The sequence below is a fragment of the Sinocyclocheilus rhinocerous genome, unplaced genomic scaffold, assembly GCF_001515625.1.
Source record: "Sinocyclocheilus rhinocerous isolate Xijiao unplaced genomic scaffold, SAMN03320098_v1.1 scaffold749, whole genome shotgun sequence".
Taxonomy (NCBI): domain Eukaryota; kingdom Metazoa; phylum Chordata; class Actinopteri; order Cypriniformes; family Cyprinidae; genus Sinocyclocheilus; species Sinocyclocheilus rhinocerous.
Genome location: NW_015653466.1, coordinates 1,216,928 through 1,236,894, shown reverse-complemented (window position 1 = coordinate 1,236,894; position 19,967 = coordinate 1,216,928). Strand labels below are relative to the sequence as shown.

General features: G+C 37.5%; 1 protein-coding gene across 1 annotated transcript in view; it reads right to left on the bottom strand.

Moving 5' to 3' along the window:
* Positions 1-19,967, bottom strand: part of LOC107716000 (rho guanine nucleotide exchange factor 10-like) — a 51,801-nt gene that overhangs the window by 17,319 nt on the left and 14,515 nt on the right. The window contains exons 3-20 of the mRNA XM_016522296.1: positions 12,391-12,765; positions 11,195-11,500; positions 10,684-10,720; positions 10,331-10,419; positions 10,000-10,056; positions 9,403-9,590; positions 8,288-8,404; positions 7,371-7,482; positions 7,148-7,257; positions 6,553-6,630; positions 6,237-6,416; positions 5,708-5,824; positions 5,425-5,517; positions 4,922-5,092; positions 4,074-4,219; positions 3,729-3,919; positions 1,107-1,222; positions 883-1,010 (exon numbers count right to left, since the gene is read on the bottom strand). Coding sequence (XP_016377782.1) covers positions 883-1,010; positions 1,107-1,222; positions 3,729-3,919; positions 4,074-4,219; positions 4,922-5,092; positions 5,425-5,517; positions 5,708-5,824; positions 6,237-6,416; positions 6,553-6,630; positions 7,148-7,257; positions 7,371-7,482; positions 8,288-8,404; positions 9,403-9,590; positions 10,000-10,056; positions 10,331-10,419; positions 10,684-10,720; positions 11,195-11,500; positions 12,391-12,765 — 2,611 coding nt within the window. The remainder of the gene's footprint in view (positions 1-882; positions 1,011-1,106; positions 1,223-3,728; positions 3,920-4,073; positions 4,220-4,921; positions 5,093-5,424; positions 5,518-5,707; positions 5,825-6,236; positions 6,417-6,552; positions 6,631-7,147; positions 7,258-7,370; positions 7,483-8,287; positions 8,405-9,402; positions 9,591-9,999; positions 10,057-10,330; positions 10,420-10,683; positions 10,721-11,194; positions 11,501-12,390; positions 12,766-19,967) is intronic.

Sequence of the window (19,967 nt, the reverse complement as noted above, 5' to 3'; positions counted from 1 at the left end):
AGGGGCTCTTCAACTTTCATTGTGCAGAAATAATACAGTAGACCAGAACCAAAATAGTGAGGCATGTAATCCAGACTACTCCCACCACTAACTCAAAAAAAGTCCACAGCATACATTTTCCAGAAGTCACAGTGTGTGAGAGAGATTTATGTTATCAGAGGAATTAGTTTGACAGCTGAGAGTCTAAAGATACTTCTATAATCCAGACACGAAAATCCAAGCATACAGTCGCTAATAATCGGTGTGTGCGTATGTTTTTGACAACTGCACACTCCAAAGCCCCTGATCCACAGGAGGAGGATAAAAACAGCACAAGACAGTCTTGGGGCTCTGATTAGGGACTTAAGGTCATTCTTTAAGCACTGAGTCACATAAACACAGACATGGCAGTTTGATCATTTAAAAGCCTGAGTTTTAAGACATTCAGGAAGATCAAATAAATTCTAATTATGGTATATTTCTGCTCTCTAATGAATGATAATAATAATACTAAAAAAAACAATTGCAATGTAACACATTATGAACACAATATGAACAAATTAACTACAATAAGGAGTTAAGATTAATTACAATTAAATATGTAAATATATTTATAGCCCTCAAAAAATTAAAATTGGATCAGCAAGATTTCTTTATAAAGAAATTAATACTTTTATTCACCAATGATGCATTCAATTGATCAAAAGGTGACAGTAAAGACATTTATAAAGTGACAAAAGATTTCTAATTTCAAACAAAGGCAGTTCTTTTTAAATTTCTATTCATAAATGAATCTTGAAATCAATCTTGTATCAAGGTTTCCACAAAAATATTAATCAGCACAACTGTTTTTAACATTGATAATAATAAGAAATGCCACAGTCAAATCGAGGCCACACATACTTATCTTGTTTTCCTGGTAACTGTAGTTGTATCCTACAGCGATCAGCTGCCCGAATCTCCTCCTCTTTCTTTAAAATCAGGCGCTGGAGACCTGAAACCCAATCCTGAGCCACTGACCCATTAACATTCTGGAAAGAGAGAGTGTAAAATGGAATTTGAGTGGTAAGAACTGTGTGCACCCTGGTTTAAAGATCAATTCAGCATAAGTGATATGAACACCTCACCTGATAATTCCCCTTCAGACTGCTGATCATGGTAGAGATCTGGCTCACCAAACCCAGGTCATGGATCAGGTTCTGTAGATCCTGGTAAAGCTGCCCTGGACCCATATACAACTTATCTGCAAATGAGACACAGGCACAGCCGATTGAAGTTAAAACTCCAAGTAATACCAACATCACAATGCTATTTGTTTAGTTTGGGGCCATTAAAATTTCCTTTCTTCACTAGCTATAAGGATTACAGCTGAAACTGAATCATATTATACAGTGAATCATTAAACGCTGGTTCAGATGAGTCATTATGAGACTGTGCTGTCTGTTTCCCAAATACTGTCCCATACAATAGACTGCTCTGTGCTGCTCTGCTCTTCCAAGATAAAGAGAGAGACAGAAATGTAGAGTAGAGAGTGAGGGGGAAAGGAGATAGAGAGAAAGAGAGACAAAAGGAGCAAGAATGTATTTTCTTCTAGTCAGAGCTGAAGTAAAATGAGCGTCTCTCTCTCTCACACACACACACACACACACACATATACACACATGGATACACCAAAGAAACATAAGGCTCGGAAGGGAGAGTCAGCCATAGGCCAAATGTTGCCTTGACAACTAGCTGAAATATGTTTAAGTACTAAAATTACTAAAACTAAAACTGAAATTAAAAATTAAAGCTATGAAGAAATATAAAAAGCAATAAAATTACTAAAATATAAATTTAAATGAAAAAGAAAACTATGAAAATATAAAAATACAAGCAAATACAAAATATTAATAAATACTATAATAGTACAAAAATAACACTGGCAAAGACCAAGGTGGTACTTCAGCACTTCACAAAGTTACTAACTAAACATAACAGAAAAACTACATAAAATGTAGACTTTAGTTTTAGCAAAATTAATAAATGTAAAATGGTACTCTGGAACTTCTCCATAACCTATTCACAGCATCCGTAACAGTGACATCACCTTCCCTCCTGGTAGCTTTTATTCTTCATGGTTAATTAGCTTTGGAAAAGTAAAACGAGAGAGAATAAAGAAAGAAAGAGGCTTGGAATGCAATAGCTCTTGATTCAGTGCTCTAGTTTGAATCAGACCAGCTCTTGCACACAGACCGTGTTATCAGTAACCATAGAGACAACACCATTCTTTTTCAAATGCGCAGTAAAGTTATTTTTCTAACTTCAAACATTAGTGGAACGGCACAGATAGTCTGGCGTGTTTCATCTGTGTCTAAAACTGTAAAAGCTTAAACAAGCATCCAATTGCCTACAGTTTTGTACTTTTACAGTGTGGGTTTTTGCATAATGTCTTGTAAAATCCCACCGGAGTCCCTTCTTTTGTCACCTCAGCTGTGCTGAATAGAGCACACGCAATGAAACAGGAAAAACAGTCTTTCCTCTTTTGTTCAGCTTCGTGAGTCAGTCTGACCCATTCTGTCCAAACCACAAAAACAGAGCAGACAGCCTCCGAGGAGAGAAAAGAAATCCTCAACGGCAGATGATTTTGAAAAGAAATGTTGCAGCATTAGGGGTCAAGCACTGAAGGGCTGTTTTATTATTAGTCTGTGTTTTCTGCACTGGAGTCTGTGAGAGCTGCAAGAACTGCAGAATCCAAGAGATACATATACGTAAGTCAGCACAACATTATACATTTTCATCAAGCATTACATTAAAACCCATATTTACAAATGTACTGGAACAGCAGGAGGAACCCTTTGACTAAAATCCCTGAGGAAACAAGCAATCCAGAAGAGATGACTTTTAGTGGACTAACACAGTGCAAAGCGAACACTTCAAAGCATCCTGTTTGGCTTGGTATAATGAGGAGAAATGTTGTGTTTAACTTCTGTGCTTTAAGCAGAAAGCTTTTGAGTTCTCTCTATTACCCTTTTTCTCTCCCTATCCCCATCTCTCTATAGTTTTCTGTCTTTGCAGTTTTTCCTGACATGTTTCCATCAATAATTTATTTTTAGGATGTTACATTAAAAGCCAGACTTCAATCATGATTTTGTCAGACATGTCAAAATGTCTGGGACACTGGAAAAGCACAGTGAACTGTGTCTGACGCCAATATCTTCAGAGTCATATTTTCCACAGAACAACATGGAATAATCTATGACATCTTTATCTGGATGTGTCAGAAATCTGACCATGTTTTTTTCTTAAATGTCACATCTCTGCACATTTAAAAATAACATAAGTGCATTGTTGCTTAAGGGTGGTGCAGAATGAATATCTCTCTAAGCACTTCCTCCTATTGCTACAATCACTTGGCTATGTTAAGTTTTTTTATTATTTTTTTAAAATCAAACTGAAATTTCTATCCAAAACAACTTCCAGCACTGAATCTACAGCGATATTCCTTCTGGAAAAGCCTCATTCAAGGACATAGTTGTGGTCTGGGTTGTGATCTCTGTAATTGATGGCCCAACCAGTGCTTGAATGTGAAAAGTTTGGGTTTTTAACCCAGAACCTGAACCATCATTTGACCTTGACCTCCAGTAATACATGAAAATGACTCCTAGCACCAAGATTCAGTCAGACTTTGAGTTAGCTACAGAAATTTGCCACAAAGAAGATTTGTTTGCAATTGCATACATATTTTTGTCTGTATAACAGGAACTTACTAGGTTTAGCATTAATGACGACTTTATCTCCTGAGTGCGAGGGGGGAAATCGGGAGTCGCCCATCTCCTCACTCGAGCCAAACTCTACGACCTCAACCAAACTCAAAGGCACGCTCCACTTGAGCAGGAAGCGCTGTCCTGAGGGAACACCTTCACCTCCAGCTCCCACACTCACGCCATCCTGAGAGGGGCTGAAAGAGAGAAAGGCTAAAGGCTAGACTTATGTGGAGATAGAAGGTTTTACTGTAAAGATTTAGAAATTAAAATGTATTCTGGAGCGATGCTGTGCTAAAAAGTTCAGACTGACAGTTATCACAGTTAATGGATGTGTGTAACGGGTCATACCGCCAGTTAGGGGTGGCACACATGAGCACATCATTCAGAAGAAAGATTCGCCGTTCTTTTGTCTTAATGATCTCCCCACGATCGTTATAAACGGTTTCCACAACGTCATCAGAACGAATCAGATAACGGCTGCCGCTGCTCAGCAGCTGAGAGACAGGGAGAGAGAGATAAATGGAGAGAGAAGCAGAAACAGCAATAAAAGGACTGAGCTGGGAATTAAAAATGTAAGGGTCCTACTTTGTCACGGTCATTCATCAGTTGACCCTGAACACACACACACACACACACACACACACACTCGTCCAAAATGGTCTGAGGGTTGATTTGAGGAGAAAAATGAAAAGTGTAATATGCTAAAAACATTCAAATCTAACATCATGTTAAAATTTAACATCATTAAAATTACATCATTTTGAAATATTGAAAATATTCTATTATTAGCTAAAACAGGCCATAGAAGTTAAAAGCTAAAATGTGTTTTATACCTTATGTTAGACTCAATTTATAGAGAAAAAACACACTTATCCATCCACAAGAAAGAGCAAGCAGTCACAGAGTGCAAAGTTTAGCAAAATATATCAGAGCCCCAGATGGTGTGGAGCATTCAAGCTGGTTCTGTTTACAGGACTGGCTCAGTGCTGACTTCACATGAGTGACAGCAGGGCTTCACTAAAATCAAGACACACTCTGGATTTAACCGTACAATGTGAAACTACCAAATGTCAAATAACAAATTTGACTAAACACCCACACACATACGCATTCATACATTTTTTTGAGGTGTACTACTGTGATCAATCTGAGGACAGGTTCTCACACCAGGTCTCAGAACAGAGGGGCTGCAGTACCTTGCTGAGGTAATGTTCATTCATAGCCTTAGCGATGTGTCTGATCTCACAGCGCTGATCTGCCTCTCTTTTCCTCTCATTTAATTTTTCGGCAAGGGTTTCCAGCTCAGTGAGAGCCATCTGAAGTGGAAGACGGTCGGGATGACCCACCGGCGTGTTTTTCAGCATGTCCTACAAAGAGATAATGGATGTTAAAGTACGTGAAAGCCTGTGAAAACTACGACAACAGAAAAACTGAATGAATAAAAACCTAAGCATATATGAAAGAGTTCTGCCTCTTATGTGAGTTCGTGAACTACATGAAAGTGACTCTACATCAGAGTGACTATTGATGTGAAGCTGATCAGAAGGAAAGAGGCGCCCTCTTCTGGAGATGTCAAGACATTTTTAATATTTAAGTATACTGGAGTACATGTATTTTTTTAAAGGTAAAAGAACTGAAAGTTTGTGTGTGTGTGTGTGTGTGTGTGTGTGAGAGAGAGAGAGAGAGAGACAAGACGCACTTGCAGCAGCAGTATAAACTGAGGGAACCGCTGAATAGGCTTCATCATCAGTCCATATAGGGTCAGATGGTCTTTACTGGTTTCCTGATGATGCTATGGACAAAACACAAACAGCAAAGCTCAAGAATGAATTATGCACAAAAACATATACTACCGTTCAAATGTTTTGGGATTAGATCACCAAATCCTTGAAAATTGTGATTTACATAGCAGAACAATGTAGAACTGGCTGACGTAATTACAGCGACACAGGAATATTCTGGACTCTTTTGGGATATCTAACCTTGAGGAAGTCAAGGAAACCGGGCTTAGCGGCACACGCCTTCCGCACCACTCCCATCGCCAAGCTGACGTTATTCACATATTCACTGTAAGCATCCAACACCATGGACTTAGAAAACTGCAAAAGAGACAGAGAGAGTGGTGATGGCACAGATATGACAGAGGAAACCATGATGCTTTTTTTTTAACGAGATTGTTCCCTCATGAGCTACAGGAGTTTTTACTGATGCAGATAAATTTTAGACACACACACACACACACTTCACAACAGCTGGTTAAGGGTGGAGAAAGTTTGTACATGTAGAAACTTAGATGGGAGGGTGTGGTGTGTGATTAAAACATGAAAGTTTAGGAGTTAAGACAGGGCACACAGGCGCTATATTAATGTAGTCCTTTTCACATAGAAAAACACAATGTAATAAAATTCTGATTAAAAAATAATTAAATCCTTGAGATGATCAGTGCTGTAAGTTTTCACACACCAGAACTCCCACAACAAATCAATTTAATCATAAAATCAGATATCTCACCGATGCTACAAACACGTCTCCGATCATCTCCAGCTCATCCCAGTCGGACACACGGCTGGCCAGTGCCATCTGGAAAAGGGCATGGCACTGCAGGATCTCCCGTATACGATAAAACACCACCTTACGCTTGCGGTCACTCAGTAAGCGAGGCTCAATCTCAGCCAGTGACTTCTCATATTGCTGTTATGTGCAAAGCATGTAAAAAGAATTTACATTATTGGATAATTAATGTGTGCAGAAACTTACATTATAATGCATTTAAAAACAAATTTTCCACTGCAATGTAAACCAGCACAGACAAAAATGGTAAAAAAACCTCTAAAATTCTCTTGAGAGCTTCCAGATAATTCTTCTCACTCTCTAGAATCATCTCCAGAATGCACCTCCTCATCACCTGTTTACATTATCATGAACAGCATACAGGGGCACTTAAGTCACATGCAGAAAATGTATGAATGTCTTGAACTGGTATTTATTTGAAAGAAATTACTTCATTCACTACTGTTCAAAAGTTTAGAATCAGTAAGATGTTGTTGTTTTATTTGATCAAAAATACAGAAAAAACAATAACATTGCGAAATATTACAATTTCTGTTTTAATATATTTTAAAATGAAATTTATTCCTGTGATGGCAAAGCTGAATTTCCAGCAGCCATTACTCCAGTGTCACGTGATCCTTCAGAAATCATTATTGCTGCTTAGTATTTCTGTGGAAACCATGATGTATTTTTCAGATTATCTGATAAACAAGATTGCAATTGAAATCTTTAATAATGTAAAAGTCTTAACTGTCACTTCTGACTAATGCATGCTTGCTGAATAAATATTAATAAAACAAAAAAATGACCCCTAACATTTGAACAGTAATGTATATCCCCCCCCCAAAAAAAAAGGCTGTGTGAGGCAGTACCTGGTGTTGAGAGAGCCCGTCAGGCGCAGGTCCCAGCACTGGGTCCACATTAAAACACTCCACCTCAATGAACAGATCTGACTCTTCATCAAAGCAGCTGGGTTTCTTCTCTAAGGAAATAATGATGAATCAAATTAATTAAACAGAAAGAGGCATTTAATCAAGATGACAATCATTTGTGAATTAATTAATTAAGCTGGAGGATGTACTACTGTGCTCTTACCATGACAGAGAGATCTGGTGCGGATGAAAGATCGTCCCTTTCTGACCGCAGCTTTGGTTTTCTGCAGACCATCTTTAGTTCCATCTTTGGCTGCTTTTACGAGCCGCTGCATCTGTAGCACATGCAACATCATTCAGCAGTGAGTTCTGAACTACAATCGCTTAAAATAACAAGGGGAATTCACTAAATATGAGATAAGATTCTAAATGTGACTAAAAATTATGCAAATCCGGTAACAATACACAAAAACTCTATAAAGAAAACTATACACACTGCAATTCCTGATTTATTTTAGCAAAGTTAGCTTCAGGAATACCGCACACAAAAGCGTTGCAACACTTTAGTGAATTCACCCCTGAGATTTCAGATCATTTTAACAGGCGTTAACAAGATGAACCCATCACCATGGAGAATAACAGTCCTACTTCAACATAAGATCTCAACAAGACATGCATCTAAACACACGATGAAAAGATCGACACTGACACCAGAGGAGTAAAATGAGGGCTGAGAGAACATGAAGACTGATGGATAAATAAGAGAAACAGCGACTGCAACTGCAGCTCCGCAATTGCAAATCTGCAGAACTTTTCCAAAAGCAGTCCCATTATTCCAATATTTACTTCATGTTTGCCCTGCTGTGGCAGTCACTGAAGGGGAAAATCATATACCAACAATGTTTTCAAACACAGAATGACATGCGAAGCCACACGTGAAGTGAGCATGAATGAGAGCTAAAATTGTGAACAACATTCACTCTCCACAGATGACAACAGCAACATCTATGGAGACACAAACAGATGTTTAGTGGGGATGACGGAGGTCTGGGGATAGCACAGAGGAAGCCCACCACCAGGACGACTAGCAGAGACGGAGAGCTGTCAGTCAGACTGACATACGCTTTCTTGTTCTTTTACCTTTTGCTCGTGTTTGTGTTTGAGCTGCTGTAGCTCTACTGTCCCCACTGTGTTTACCATGAGATCTCGCATCTTTCTCTCATAGTGCTCTTTCAAACGTGCCAGATCTTCAGACAGCTGAACAAGGGGCAGAGAACGAGTTACTGCACACGGCTGCCATCACTTCATTCCCTCATTCTATTCAGAATCTCACTCCAGTAATATACCTAATGTCTACATGGCATGCTGTTGTTTATTATTCACTGAAAATAAAATTCCATAATATTTCAATAATTTGATAATTATTTATATTATTAATTGTTTTATAATAAATATTTTTCTGTAATGCCTGATAATCAACATCACAAACACTTGTAATTGTTTTTATAAGTAAATAAATACACAAAAATGAAAATCAAATGAATTCTGAAATAATTCTTAAATACCTGATTACTTATTTTAAATAACATTAAGGAAAGATTGTGCAAGCATGAGGCATGAGACAAAATTATTGTTGGTTATAAATGATGGCATGTTAGAGACTACAATTCAGAAATATTACTTAAAAAAAAAAAAAACTTCCTTTAACGCATTTCATTTTGAGCACTTCCTCACAAATGAATCTTAAACCTCTCACACACACACTCTTAAACAAACTCCCACAAATCCCTCTCTCATTGAAGGTTTCAATATTATGACTCAATTTGTTCCGAAGTTCAGAAATAAACCAATGCCTTGGCCAGACTTTTAAATAAACACACACACACACACAGTATTGACTCAAATAAACCTCTTCTATTAGATCAGTGCTTACACATACAAACAAAACCATTACAAGCAGACTGAAGTCTTTTCCCATTGTTTCTAAATATTAGTGTGGGCAAATGTGAAGAACCTATGATCCAGGCATCAGATCTCATTACACACAGACACCTCTAAACATCTTTCACACTAAATCTCTGCTGTTCAAGACAAATAAACAGTTTCTGCTATTCAAGCCAAAGAAACAGTTTCTGCTGTTCAAGCCAAAGAAACAGTTGAATTATAGACAGCAGAGGAAAAAAGAGAATTAATAAGAGAGAGAGAGAGAGAGAGAGAGAGAGAGAGAGAGAGACGGTATGAGTGTGAATACACACATGTGTTTTCTTGCTGGGTGCACGTCCCCTGACAAAGGCATCGGGGAGGCCGTTCTCTCCATGTCCATTCTCTGTGTCACTGGCTTCCTCATAGCTTTCAAACTCACTGGAGCTCCAGCCGTTGTCCAGAGAGCTGCTGCCGCCCTCTTCCCCGAACTCAACATCATCATAGATCATCTCATCTGGGTCTGACATGCACACAGTTTTCACATTATTCAAAAACAGTCCCCATTCAGTCCCTCATGACGGTCATCAGTTGTCACATGACACTGTCTTATTGCGGAGTAGGCAAATTTTACTCTCAGTTTTCATATCTTTCACATTTTCATAGCCAGGCTACAGGGGTGGAAAAAAATTTAATTTATAGATGCATCAATTCTCTCAAACAATTCTGAATCAATCAACTAATCTGAATATGAATCTAATTATTAATACCTGTAGTTATTGAAAACCATATGCAGGATGAAACAGATACAAAATGTGCAATGTGGTGTGCAATCACAACATGAAATTCCAGCTGTTACCAGGACGGTTAATAAACATGAACAAATACATCACACAATAAGTTAAGTTAAAGAAAAGACCAGATGAACACACCTGTAGTGGATCCAGAGTTCTCTCTCGGTACATCATCATAAATCACTTCATCTGGACCTAAAGCAAACAGAAACATGGCAACAAACACACAAGGCTCAAATTCTCATGTCCAACCAAACCAAAGCGGTGCAGTGGGTCTCAGAGTGTGTGCACATTATGTGTTAACGAATCCTCTGAAGGAGGCTGAGCAATTCTTCAGTGAGAAGGAAGGAAATGTCTGAGATTCTCTTCAGAAACAGGAAACAGCTAAACAAAGCAAACAAGGCTTCATACATACATTCACATGGAAATCTAAGCATTTTATCAGCTTAGCAAAATGCTAAGAACTTACTGTCCATCCAGGCCGTGTTCGCTGGGTCTGACACCCACTTAGTTAGAGCATCTTCCTCTCTGATGACTGGACACTCTTCACTGAAAACACTGGACAAACCACTTGGAATTAGTATACATACACACTTCCCTTTAAATATCCATCTGTGTTTGCACTGCAGTATTCAAATATTATTATGAGAACATGAAGTACAAACTATTTTGTACATTAGCATGCAAACACAAAACCGCCACACAAATATAGAACGAAATACAAAAAAGAGAAATAAAAAGAAGTTTCATACAGCAGAAGGACATTAATATGCATCTCAGAGGAAGTAAAGCAGTACTGCACATCTGTGCAGTCTCACTCACCTGTCCACTGGAGTATTTCCTGCTCCCACCACAGTCACTGCAGGACACAACGAAACAATTCATGCATTAACAGAATAGCACAGATAAACAAACTTGCCTGGATGTTTTTCATAACTGTAAAAATCATAATTATAAATTGAGCATACATATGAATTATTAAAATGGTAATAAAAATGTAAAATACTGTGTGTTAGAAATGGTTTTGTGAAATGTTTATAGGTTTGAGAATACTCATGTAAAATTTAGTAAACATTCAGGCTACTGTTACACTTTAGAGAAAACAGGAAACTTCATCACAGCCAAAGCCACAGCTAAAATTATCCCCAACTTCCTCATGGCAAAACTTCATAAAAAAAAAAGAGAGAGACAGATAGCATGAGAGAAATGAGGTGAGAGCAAGGAAAGTGAAAAGAGATAGGATATGAATGGGGATGATAAACCCCCTACTCCAACCAGACCAATGGAAAGAACAAATGAAATGGAAACAGGTGGGAATAATCTCTCTTTTTACCATCTTCATCCATAGAGAAGTGTCGGATGATAACTGGGGTGGTGTAGGTTGGTGGGATCACCGGCACATTTGAGGGCGTTGCATAACCACAGGGCACTGGCACTGAATACCCAGAGGGCAACCCAGGGCTACTGGGTACATCCTGAATGTCTCTTTCACTCTCATTGGCTGAGGGAGAGGAGGGAGGGCCACTCTGCTCTGACAGCAGCTGCTGCTGGATAGGGCCGATGTCAATCACAGAGTAGGGGCTGACTTTGAGCATGGAGTTGGATGCAGAGGTGGGAACCACACCAGCACCTCTGTTCACTGTTGATCAGAAAGTACAGTGACTTATCAGGAAAGTCTGAGACTGTAAGTCTTCTAGGAAAGTGAAAAATACATTTCCATTGGAAAATATACAGAAATCTCAGTTTCTGCAGCTATTCTAGTGAATAATCATTGTTAATTCATATTATCTTATGTGGGAGGGATTCCTGACACAAATACGTACATTAACAAGTTAGAGAGAAAGAGAAAGACTGAAGGAGAGAAAGAGACAGATGTAACCTCAGAAACCATGCAAGAATGAAAAAAAAAGCAATTGGATGCAGTGGGCTGCCACCAAAATGGCTGTAGATTGGATTTCCAGTCAGTTATACACAAAGCCATTGTACTGGGGCGGACTGATAACTGTACACAGCACAAAAAATGAATTGTGATGGTTTAATGCACACGAAAGGAAGTGGTTAATTGCATAAAACTCAGTGTAGTCACCACAAACCATCACAACAAAATACCATAGAACAGGGGTTTTCAACATTTTTAATAGCAAGGACGTCTAAATATGATGGTCCCGTGAGAGACCCCCTTCATTATATATCGAAACTCTATATATTTTCATGCATAAAAACCCCATTTATACTGCGTGAGAAAAAATATTATGTGTAATATTGTACAGAAAACAAAACAAAATTAAATTAAATTTTCCAAAATTAATTGCAGTCAATAAAATCATAAAAAACATTACATGGCAAATATATACTTTGTTTATTAAGTTGAAGCATATCTGAGATTAAGACTTAAAAAAAAATAAAAAAAAACTATAGTGCTGTCAATAGAATAATCATAATATTGTGATTTCTAAAGCTGAATTAACTAATTAATTTTAAAATAAATTTCATAGATAAAATAATTCATAATATCTGCTGTAAACTTACTGTCCTGCTCGCTGTCAACAGCAGCTCCTGTAGCGCCCTCTGTTGGTAGAGGAGGGTTTCTGTCCTGGCGTTCTACTGCATTGTGACAAAGTTCTATAGGAGGAGGGGGTAGATCACACTGTGGGAAGGGTGCAAGAGCCAAAGGGCTGTTATTAGTGGGGCAGTCCTGAGGTGGAGGGGGCAGATCAGCCTCTGCGGTGAGTAAGTTCTCTGGGTTTGGACTTGTTCCATTGATGGGTGCGTCCCCGGCTGTTGATGAGCAGGGTGGAGGCACAGAGATTCCCTCAGGTTCAGGGGGCGGCCGATCCGCCTCTGGGGCTTCATCACCACTGTCGTCAAACTCAAACCTCTCACCTTCATCTTCATCATCCAACACTAAAGCGAGAGAAAGAGATGTTTTTACTAATGTTGAGTATGGTACAAACTATAAATTAGAAATGGATCAAGATAGTCTGTGAATTGAGTATTTTGTGGTTGAGGTTTGTTCCCGCCTTCCTCTCTGCCCACCCAAGGTTCACAAAGACACATGTTCAGATTTTTAAGAGCAAATTCTAATTTTAGGGTATGTACAAGAACCCTCTTCTCAAACTGCCTTTCAGAGTTACACATGGCACAAAGTTGTAAGGAAACAGTGAAGCAAAATCAAACACTAAAACTGGGGTACAGGAAACACACATATGCTGAAAGGAAACAGGGTAAAAAAAACCAATGCTTTTTTTTTTGATAGGGCTGAAGTGCTAAAAGAGGAAGCATGTCTACTGGGACCAGAGAACAAAAGACAGAGAAAAATAACTAAAATTCAAATACATTTATCAAAGAGTTCACACTCATGTGGTTTGGTTTGTACAGAGTGGCATTACAAAACAGGCTGCTAACACTTCATTTAAAGGAACCGTTTACCCAAAAAAAATAAATAAATAAAATAAAATAAAATAAAAAAATATTCTGTCATAATTTACTCACTCTCATGTTGTTCCAATCCTGTATGATTTACCTTCTTTTGTGGAATGACTTAAAGGAGACATATTATGCCCCTTTTCACAATATGTAATTAATAAGTCTCTGGTGTCCCCAGAATGTGTCTGTGAAGTTTAATCTCAAAATACTCCACAGACCATTTATTATATCATTTTGAAAATTCCTATTTTGAGTGGAAGCAGAAACACGCCGTTTTTCGGGCCTGTCTCTTTAAATGCAAATGAGCTGTTGCTCCCCGCCCCCTTTTCCAGAATAGAGCTGTGCAATTACAGCTCAGACCTCCTAAAAACATCTGTTATGGTTCTGATTATCATGTTTATCGCGCTGAAATCATGCGTTTTAAACCATATGAGTTTAAACTTCTGATATACGGTTTTCTGAGTGCACACATCCGAAGCACACGGACAGAAAGCGGCTGTCACAGCATGTGAGTACTAAACTAAGTTCTCATTCACACACAAGTTTACGTTAAAAACACACATGAGTTACAAAAACAGTCAGTTATGTCTGTGAAGGTAAACAGCTGGGAAATAAATCGCATGATCTGTGTGGCAGCAGCTTTTCCAGAATAGAGCTGCGCCATTGCAGCTCGTACCTGTTAAAAGGCATCTGTTTTGGTTCTGATTATCATGTTTATACCACGTTGAAATCATGCGTTTTAAACCATATGAGTTTAAACTTCTGATATACGGTTTCCTGAGAGCACACATCCGAAGCACATGGACAGAAAGCGGCCACCACACAGCATGTGAGTACTAAACTAAGTTCTCATTCACACACAAGTTTACGTTAAAAACACACGAGTTACAAACACAGTCGGTTATGTCTGTGAAGGTAAACTGCTGGAAAATAAATCGCATGTTTAGTTTAGATCTAAATAGTGTTCTGTGCTCGTCTGTGCAGCCAAAGGCAGAACAGTTAGTATGTTTTGCTCAAACTTTCGCCATGGCATTAGAGCTGGTACACCGTTGTCGCTTGCGAAAACACAATGACAGCGCCGTGGGTGGAAACTTACAGATTAAAGGGGCGGTAATATTAAAATGAGATCCCTTTGCAATCTCACCAAGGGAGCGAAATCAGACGCGCTCGTTTTCTCAGACGCTTGCAGAAAAAGGCTTACCAAAACAAAGTTACTGGGTTAATTTTATTCACGTTTCCTTGATTGGTAGATGCACCAGGGACCTGATTATAGCACTTAAAACCTGGAAAAGTCAGATTTTCATGATATGTCACCTTTAAATTACGGTGTTTTATTCACACAGCTATTGATTTGGTTCTTGTATTAACTAGTTTTATGATACTTTCATGGAGCTTTTGTTCCCTTTTTAAGCTTGAAAACGTCACAAAGCGTCAACAACAAAAAATAATTTTGGAAAACCACTGTAATTCTTTAAAATATCTTTAAAATTCTTTAAGGAATGTTTTGTCTGAGTTTGTCTCTTTCCATCTGTATTTAATGATCCTGCATCAGCAAAAAACTGGAAAAACGAATGGCATCTTTACAGTATGGATGAAAGATATCCAAGAATGGAGGGCAGAGGAATAAGAGAAGAGACGGGGAGGGAGCCCTTGATGGTGTGAGGCCATTATGAAGCAAACACTTGGCAGTTCATGGATTATCTTGACCCAGTGACTCACTCTTTAGAAATGTGAGTAATGTGAGAGTTGTTTTCCTCCATTCAGCTCTGGATCCCCCTGTCCAATCGCAGCCTCCCTCACAGGGCTGAAATGCACACAGTGGCCATTATACTACACTACAGTAATTAAGCCTGTTACTGTTTTACAGACAGTTTATTTACAAAACAAGACTGTATATGCAGACATGAACATCTCTAAATCACTGAAATTCATTACATGGAGTCTTAAATAATGTTTGTTTTCCTCTCACAGGGATAATAAGAGGAATGGTCAAACTGAAAGACTCTGGACCTCTGCCCAGGAAACCATGTTTCCGCTGACGGAAACGGTTATCTCTTAAAGTCGATAAATCCACCATGGTCCACTGGTACGAGTTTTTGTTGAGTGGAATAGCAAAGATTCCAAACATAGTGAAGTCCTCCCACTTCAGACTGCAGAGTCCAAAATCAACCCTGTTAGACCAATTTCCTCTGCTGACTTCCATAAGTACAGAATTTCTCATTTTAAGGCAATTAAAGTCAGGTGCACACGTCTTGGTCTTTGACCACAAATTTTGGGGAAGTTTTATATATATATATTATATAAAATATTTAATATTATATTATATATTAATATTATTATATTATATAAAATAAACCCCCACTGCTGGGCTTTTTTCTTCTTCTTTCTTTCTTTAAAAAAAACAATACTTTTACTCATCAAGGCCACATTCATTGACCAAAATCGACAATAAAAGACATTTATATTAAAAAATAAAATAAAATAAATGTTGTTCTATTTAACTTTCCATTTACCAAAGAATCCACAAAAACTATTAAGCCGGACAACTGCAGTGACAATAAGAAGAAATGCTTTATGAGCCACAAATCAGCATATTAGAATGATTTCTGAAGAAAATTCAGATTTGCCATCACAGCAATAAATTACATATTAAAATACATTAAAATAGAAAACAGTTATTTTAAATTGTAATAATATTTTATAATAGTACTGTTTTTACTGTATTTTTGATCAAATAAACTTACAAAAATAAAAAATAAAATCTTTTGATCGGTAGTGTATGTTTATTTATATATAAATATATTATATATGAATACTATACTATATACACTATATACTGTACTATATACAGTGCTGCTTGGAAGTTTGTGAACCCTTTAGAATTGTCTATATTTCTGCATAAATATAACCCCAAAAAATCATCAGATTTTCATGCAAGTCCTGAAAGTTGACAGAGAACCCAATCAAACAAATGAGATGAAAATATATACTTTGTCATTTATTTATTCAGGAAAATGATCCAATATTACATATCTGTGAGCGGCAAAAGTATATGAATCTCTAGGATTAGTGGTTAATTTGAAGGTGAAATTAGAGTCCATCTGTTCAGAGGTGTTTTTAATTAGTGAGATGACTATCAGGTACCAGTGTATTCCCTGTTTTATTTAAAAAACAGGGATCTATCAACGTTTGGTCATGTTTGTGGAAGTGTATCATGGCACAAACAAATGAGATCTCTGAGGACCTCAGAAAAAGAGTTGGTGTTGCTCATCAGGCTGGAAAAGGTTTCAAAGCCATCTCTAAAGAGTTTTGACTCCACAAATCCAGTCAGACAGATTGTGTACAAATGGAGGAAATTCAAGACCACTGTTACCCTCCCCAGGAATGGTCCACCAACAAAGAACACTCTAAAAGCAAGACTTGTAAAAGTTTCAAAGGACTGCAGGCTAACTTCTAAGCAACTAAAGGCCTTTCTCCCATTGGCTAATGTTAATGAGTCCACCATCAGGAGAACACTGAACAACCATGGTGTGCATGGCAGAGTCGCAAGAAGAAAGCCACTGCTCTCCAAAAAGAACATTGCTGCCCGTCTGCAGTTTGCTAAAGATCATGTGGACAAGCCAGAGGACTACTGGAGAAATGTTTTGTGGATGGATGAGACCAAAATAGAACATTTTGGTTTAAATGAGCAGGGTTATGTTTGGTGAAAGAAAACACTGCATTTCCAGCATAAGAACCTTATCCCATCTGTGAAACATGGTGGTGGTAGTATCATGGTTTGGGCCTGTTTTGCTGCATCTGGTCCAGGACGGCTTGCCATCATTGATGGAACAATGAGTTCTGAATTATACCAGCAAATTCTGATGGAAAATGTAAGAACATCTGTCTGAGAACTGAATCTCATGAGAAAGTGAGTCATGCAGCAAGACAACGACCCCAAGCACACAAGTCGTTCTTCCAAAGAATGGTCAAAGAAGAACAAAGTTAATGTTTTGGAATGACAGTCAAATTCCGGACCTTAATCCAATTGAAATTTTGTGGAAGGACCTGAAGCAAGCAGTTCATAGGAGGAAACCCACCAACATCACAGATTTGAAGTTGTTCTGTACTGAGGAATGGGCTAAAATTCCTACAAGTTGTTGTGCAGGACTGATCAGCAGTTACAAGAAACGTTACTTGCAGTTATTGCTGCAAAAGGGGGTCACACGAGATACTGAAATATAGTATATATTTATTTAAGTATATATTTTTGTCTCCTTTGTTTGATTGGATTCTCTTTGTCTACTTTCAGGATTTGTGTGAAAATCTAATTATGTTTTGGGTCATATTTATGCAGAAATATAGAAAATTCTAAAGGGTTCACAAGCAGCACTGTATATGTGTATATATATATATATATATATATATATATAAAGATGCATGAAGTGTTTGAATATCTGGTTAAATTCTACACAATATCCTAAAACAAAAAAACTAAACAAAACAAAAATCTGAAGATGAACACTGGCTTGTACCAAAGATCTCACTGGGCTCATATCATACAATCTGACAAGCAACGATTTTAAAGGATAAAAAACAGTCGAGTGTGAACCCATGTTAAAGTAGTTTGGTTTACCACTGTTACTTGTTGACAGATGGGATGTCATCTTTATTCATTGTGAGCTGGCAGGAGCGGCGTCCCTGCATGCCTTACAGCTACAGTCGGCATACAAACAAAAACAATCTCCATGTAGCCATCAACATGACATTCAGCATTGTGAATGTACAGTTTACAATGAAACAAACAGGAAAATCTGACTCCATGTTAATACAGCATCAAAGCTTAAACGGGAGGTCAAACTATGGCCTCAAGAATCACTCATTACAGTGAGACACTGAGCACCTGGTGTGGGAGTACAGGGCCACATCCTTATATCCTTGAGAAGAAATGTCAAAGGTTAAGAGTTCAGGAAAGGTGGAAGGGCTTCAGAAGAGTTAGCTTTCTTCACTTAACTGTGTGATGGGAAAAAACACTAGTCTAAAGAAAGTCACTGAGGCATGAACAGAGAGAGATTTGAAAGTGGCTTTATCAGCTCTCTATGTTAATGAATGGAGTAAGAGGGAGATAAAGCACGAGGGAGTCTCAATATCTTTGCGAAGATGACTGACGGTGAATATTTATGCAGTAAAAGCTTTAAAATAATGTGGAAAGTGTGCAGTTTTAGTTTAAACTTTAACATCAGCTGATCAACTCAAATGGGTCTCATTCCTTACAATTGCTGATCCTTGATTAGCTGTTTTTGGCAAAGATCTCAGAGCTACAGGCAGTGTAAAATCATAAAGTGAATACCAATTTGCTGACTAAAGAACCTTTAATGAAAATGTTGTTTCAAATTGCTATACTGAATAGCGGTCTACCAATATAACAAGTTTTTGTCATTTTAGCATTTTAATTTATTGGCATTGGCCGATAATTGTCAGACTGTAATTTTGTCAGTGCTAAGAACACTAGTGCCTGAGGACAGATGCATAAGACCTCCATTCTCCATCTTCATTAGCTTATAGCCTTTAACAGTTCTGCCTAATAAATTATTAAAAAAAGAAAGTAAACCGAATATGAGAAAGTATTATAACATTTACCTTTCTTTTAATACTTTCTTATATACATTAGGATTTAGCAAATACAAATGTATAGAATTTAAACAAGCCTTTAAAGATCCAATAACTATTTAATTAATTCATTGGTTCCTTTTAGACTTGTGCTGGTATTCGGTAATGCGATATATCACGGTCATTCATATTTGTGTATTTGCTATGATGTTCATCACAGCGCCAAATACTTAAATATTTAGACTTAATAGGCTATTTATTTTCAAACTTTTTTTTACATTTTAATCTGGACTACAACATGCCCTAGATATTGTTTGAACGTGTTTTGATTCTTTATTGTTCGGTCACACTTTACATTAGGGCTTCATTAGTTAACATTAGTTAATTCATTAGTTAACATAAACTGCCAATGAAAAATTCTTCTGAACATTCATTAATCTTAGGTATTCCAATATTTAATAACAGGATGTTAAAATCGAGAGTTGCAACTGTGTTATTTAATGAGCTAACCTGAACTAAGACTTGTATTTTTTAAACAGAGATTAATAACTTCTGTAGCAAATGTAGCTATTGCTCATTGTGAATGTTAATGCATTAACTAAGGTTAACTAATGAGGTCTTATTGTAAAGTGATACCTATTGGTCTTTATAGTTCTTTTGCACTTTAATCTGTGTAAAACTTTTTAACTTTATACATTTTTCTGTATTGCTTTATTGAATTTAAATGTTCAGTTATTTTTGTTATAAGAAAAAAGTTATTAAACCTGTCATACTGTATTATGACAGCACTTTTTTCAAACTAAATTTCAATATCGTGATAACACCGTATACCGTGATAAAAGCATTAGCAATTAATCGCAACATGAAAAATTGATACCGGCATATCCCTAGTTCCTTTTCATTCATTAAAGGGGTCCGATTATGCTTTTTCACTTTTAAAATTTTAGTCAGTGTGTAGTGTGTATGTTTGGGCATTAAAAAGATCTAGAAAGTTACAAATCTCAAAGTCCACTCCAAAGGGAGATATTTTGTTTTTTAAAAATCCCTTTTCAAGAACTACAACGAACGGCTCGTTTGGACTACAGCGTTTG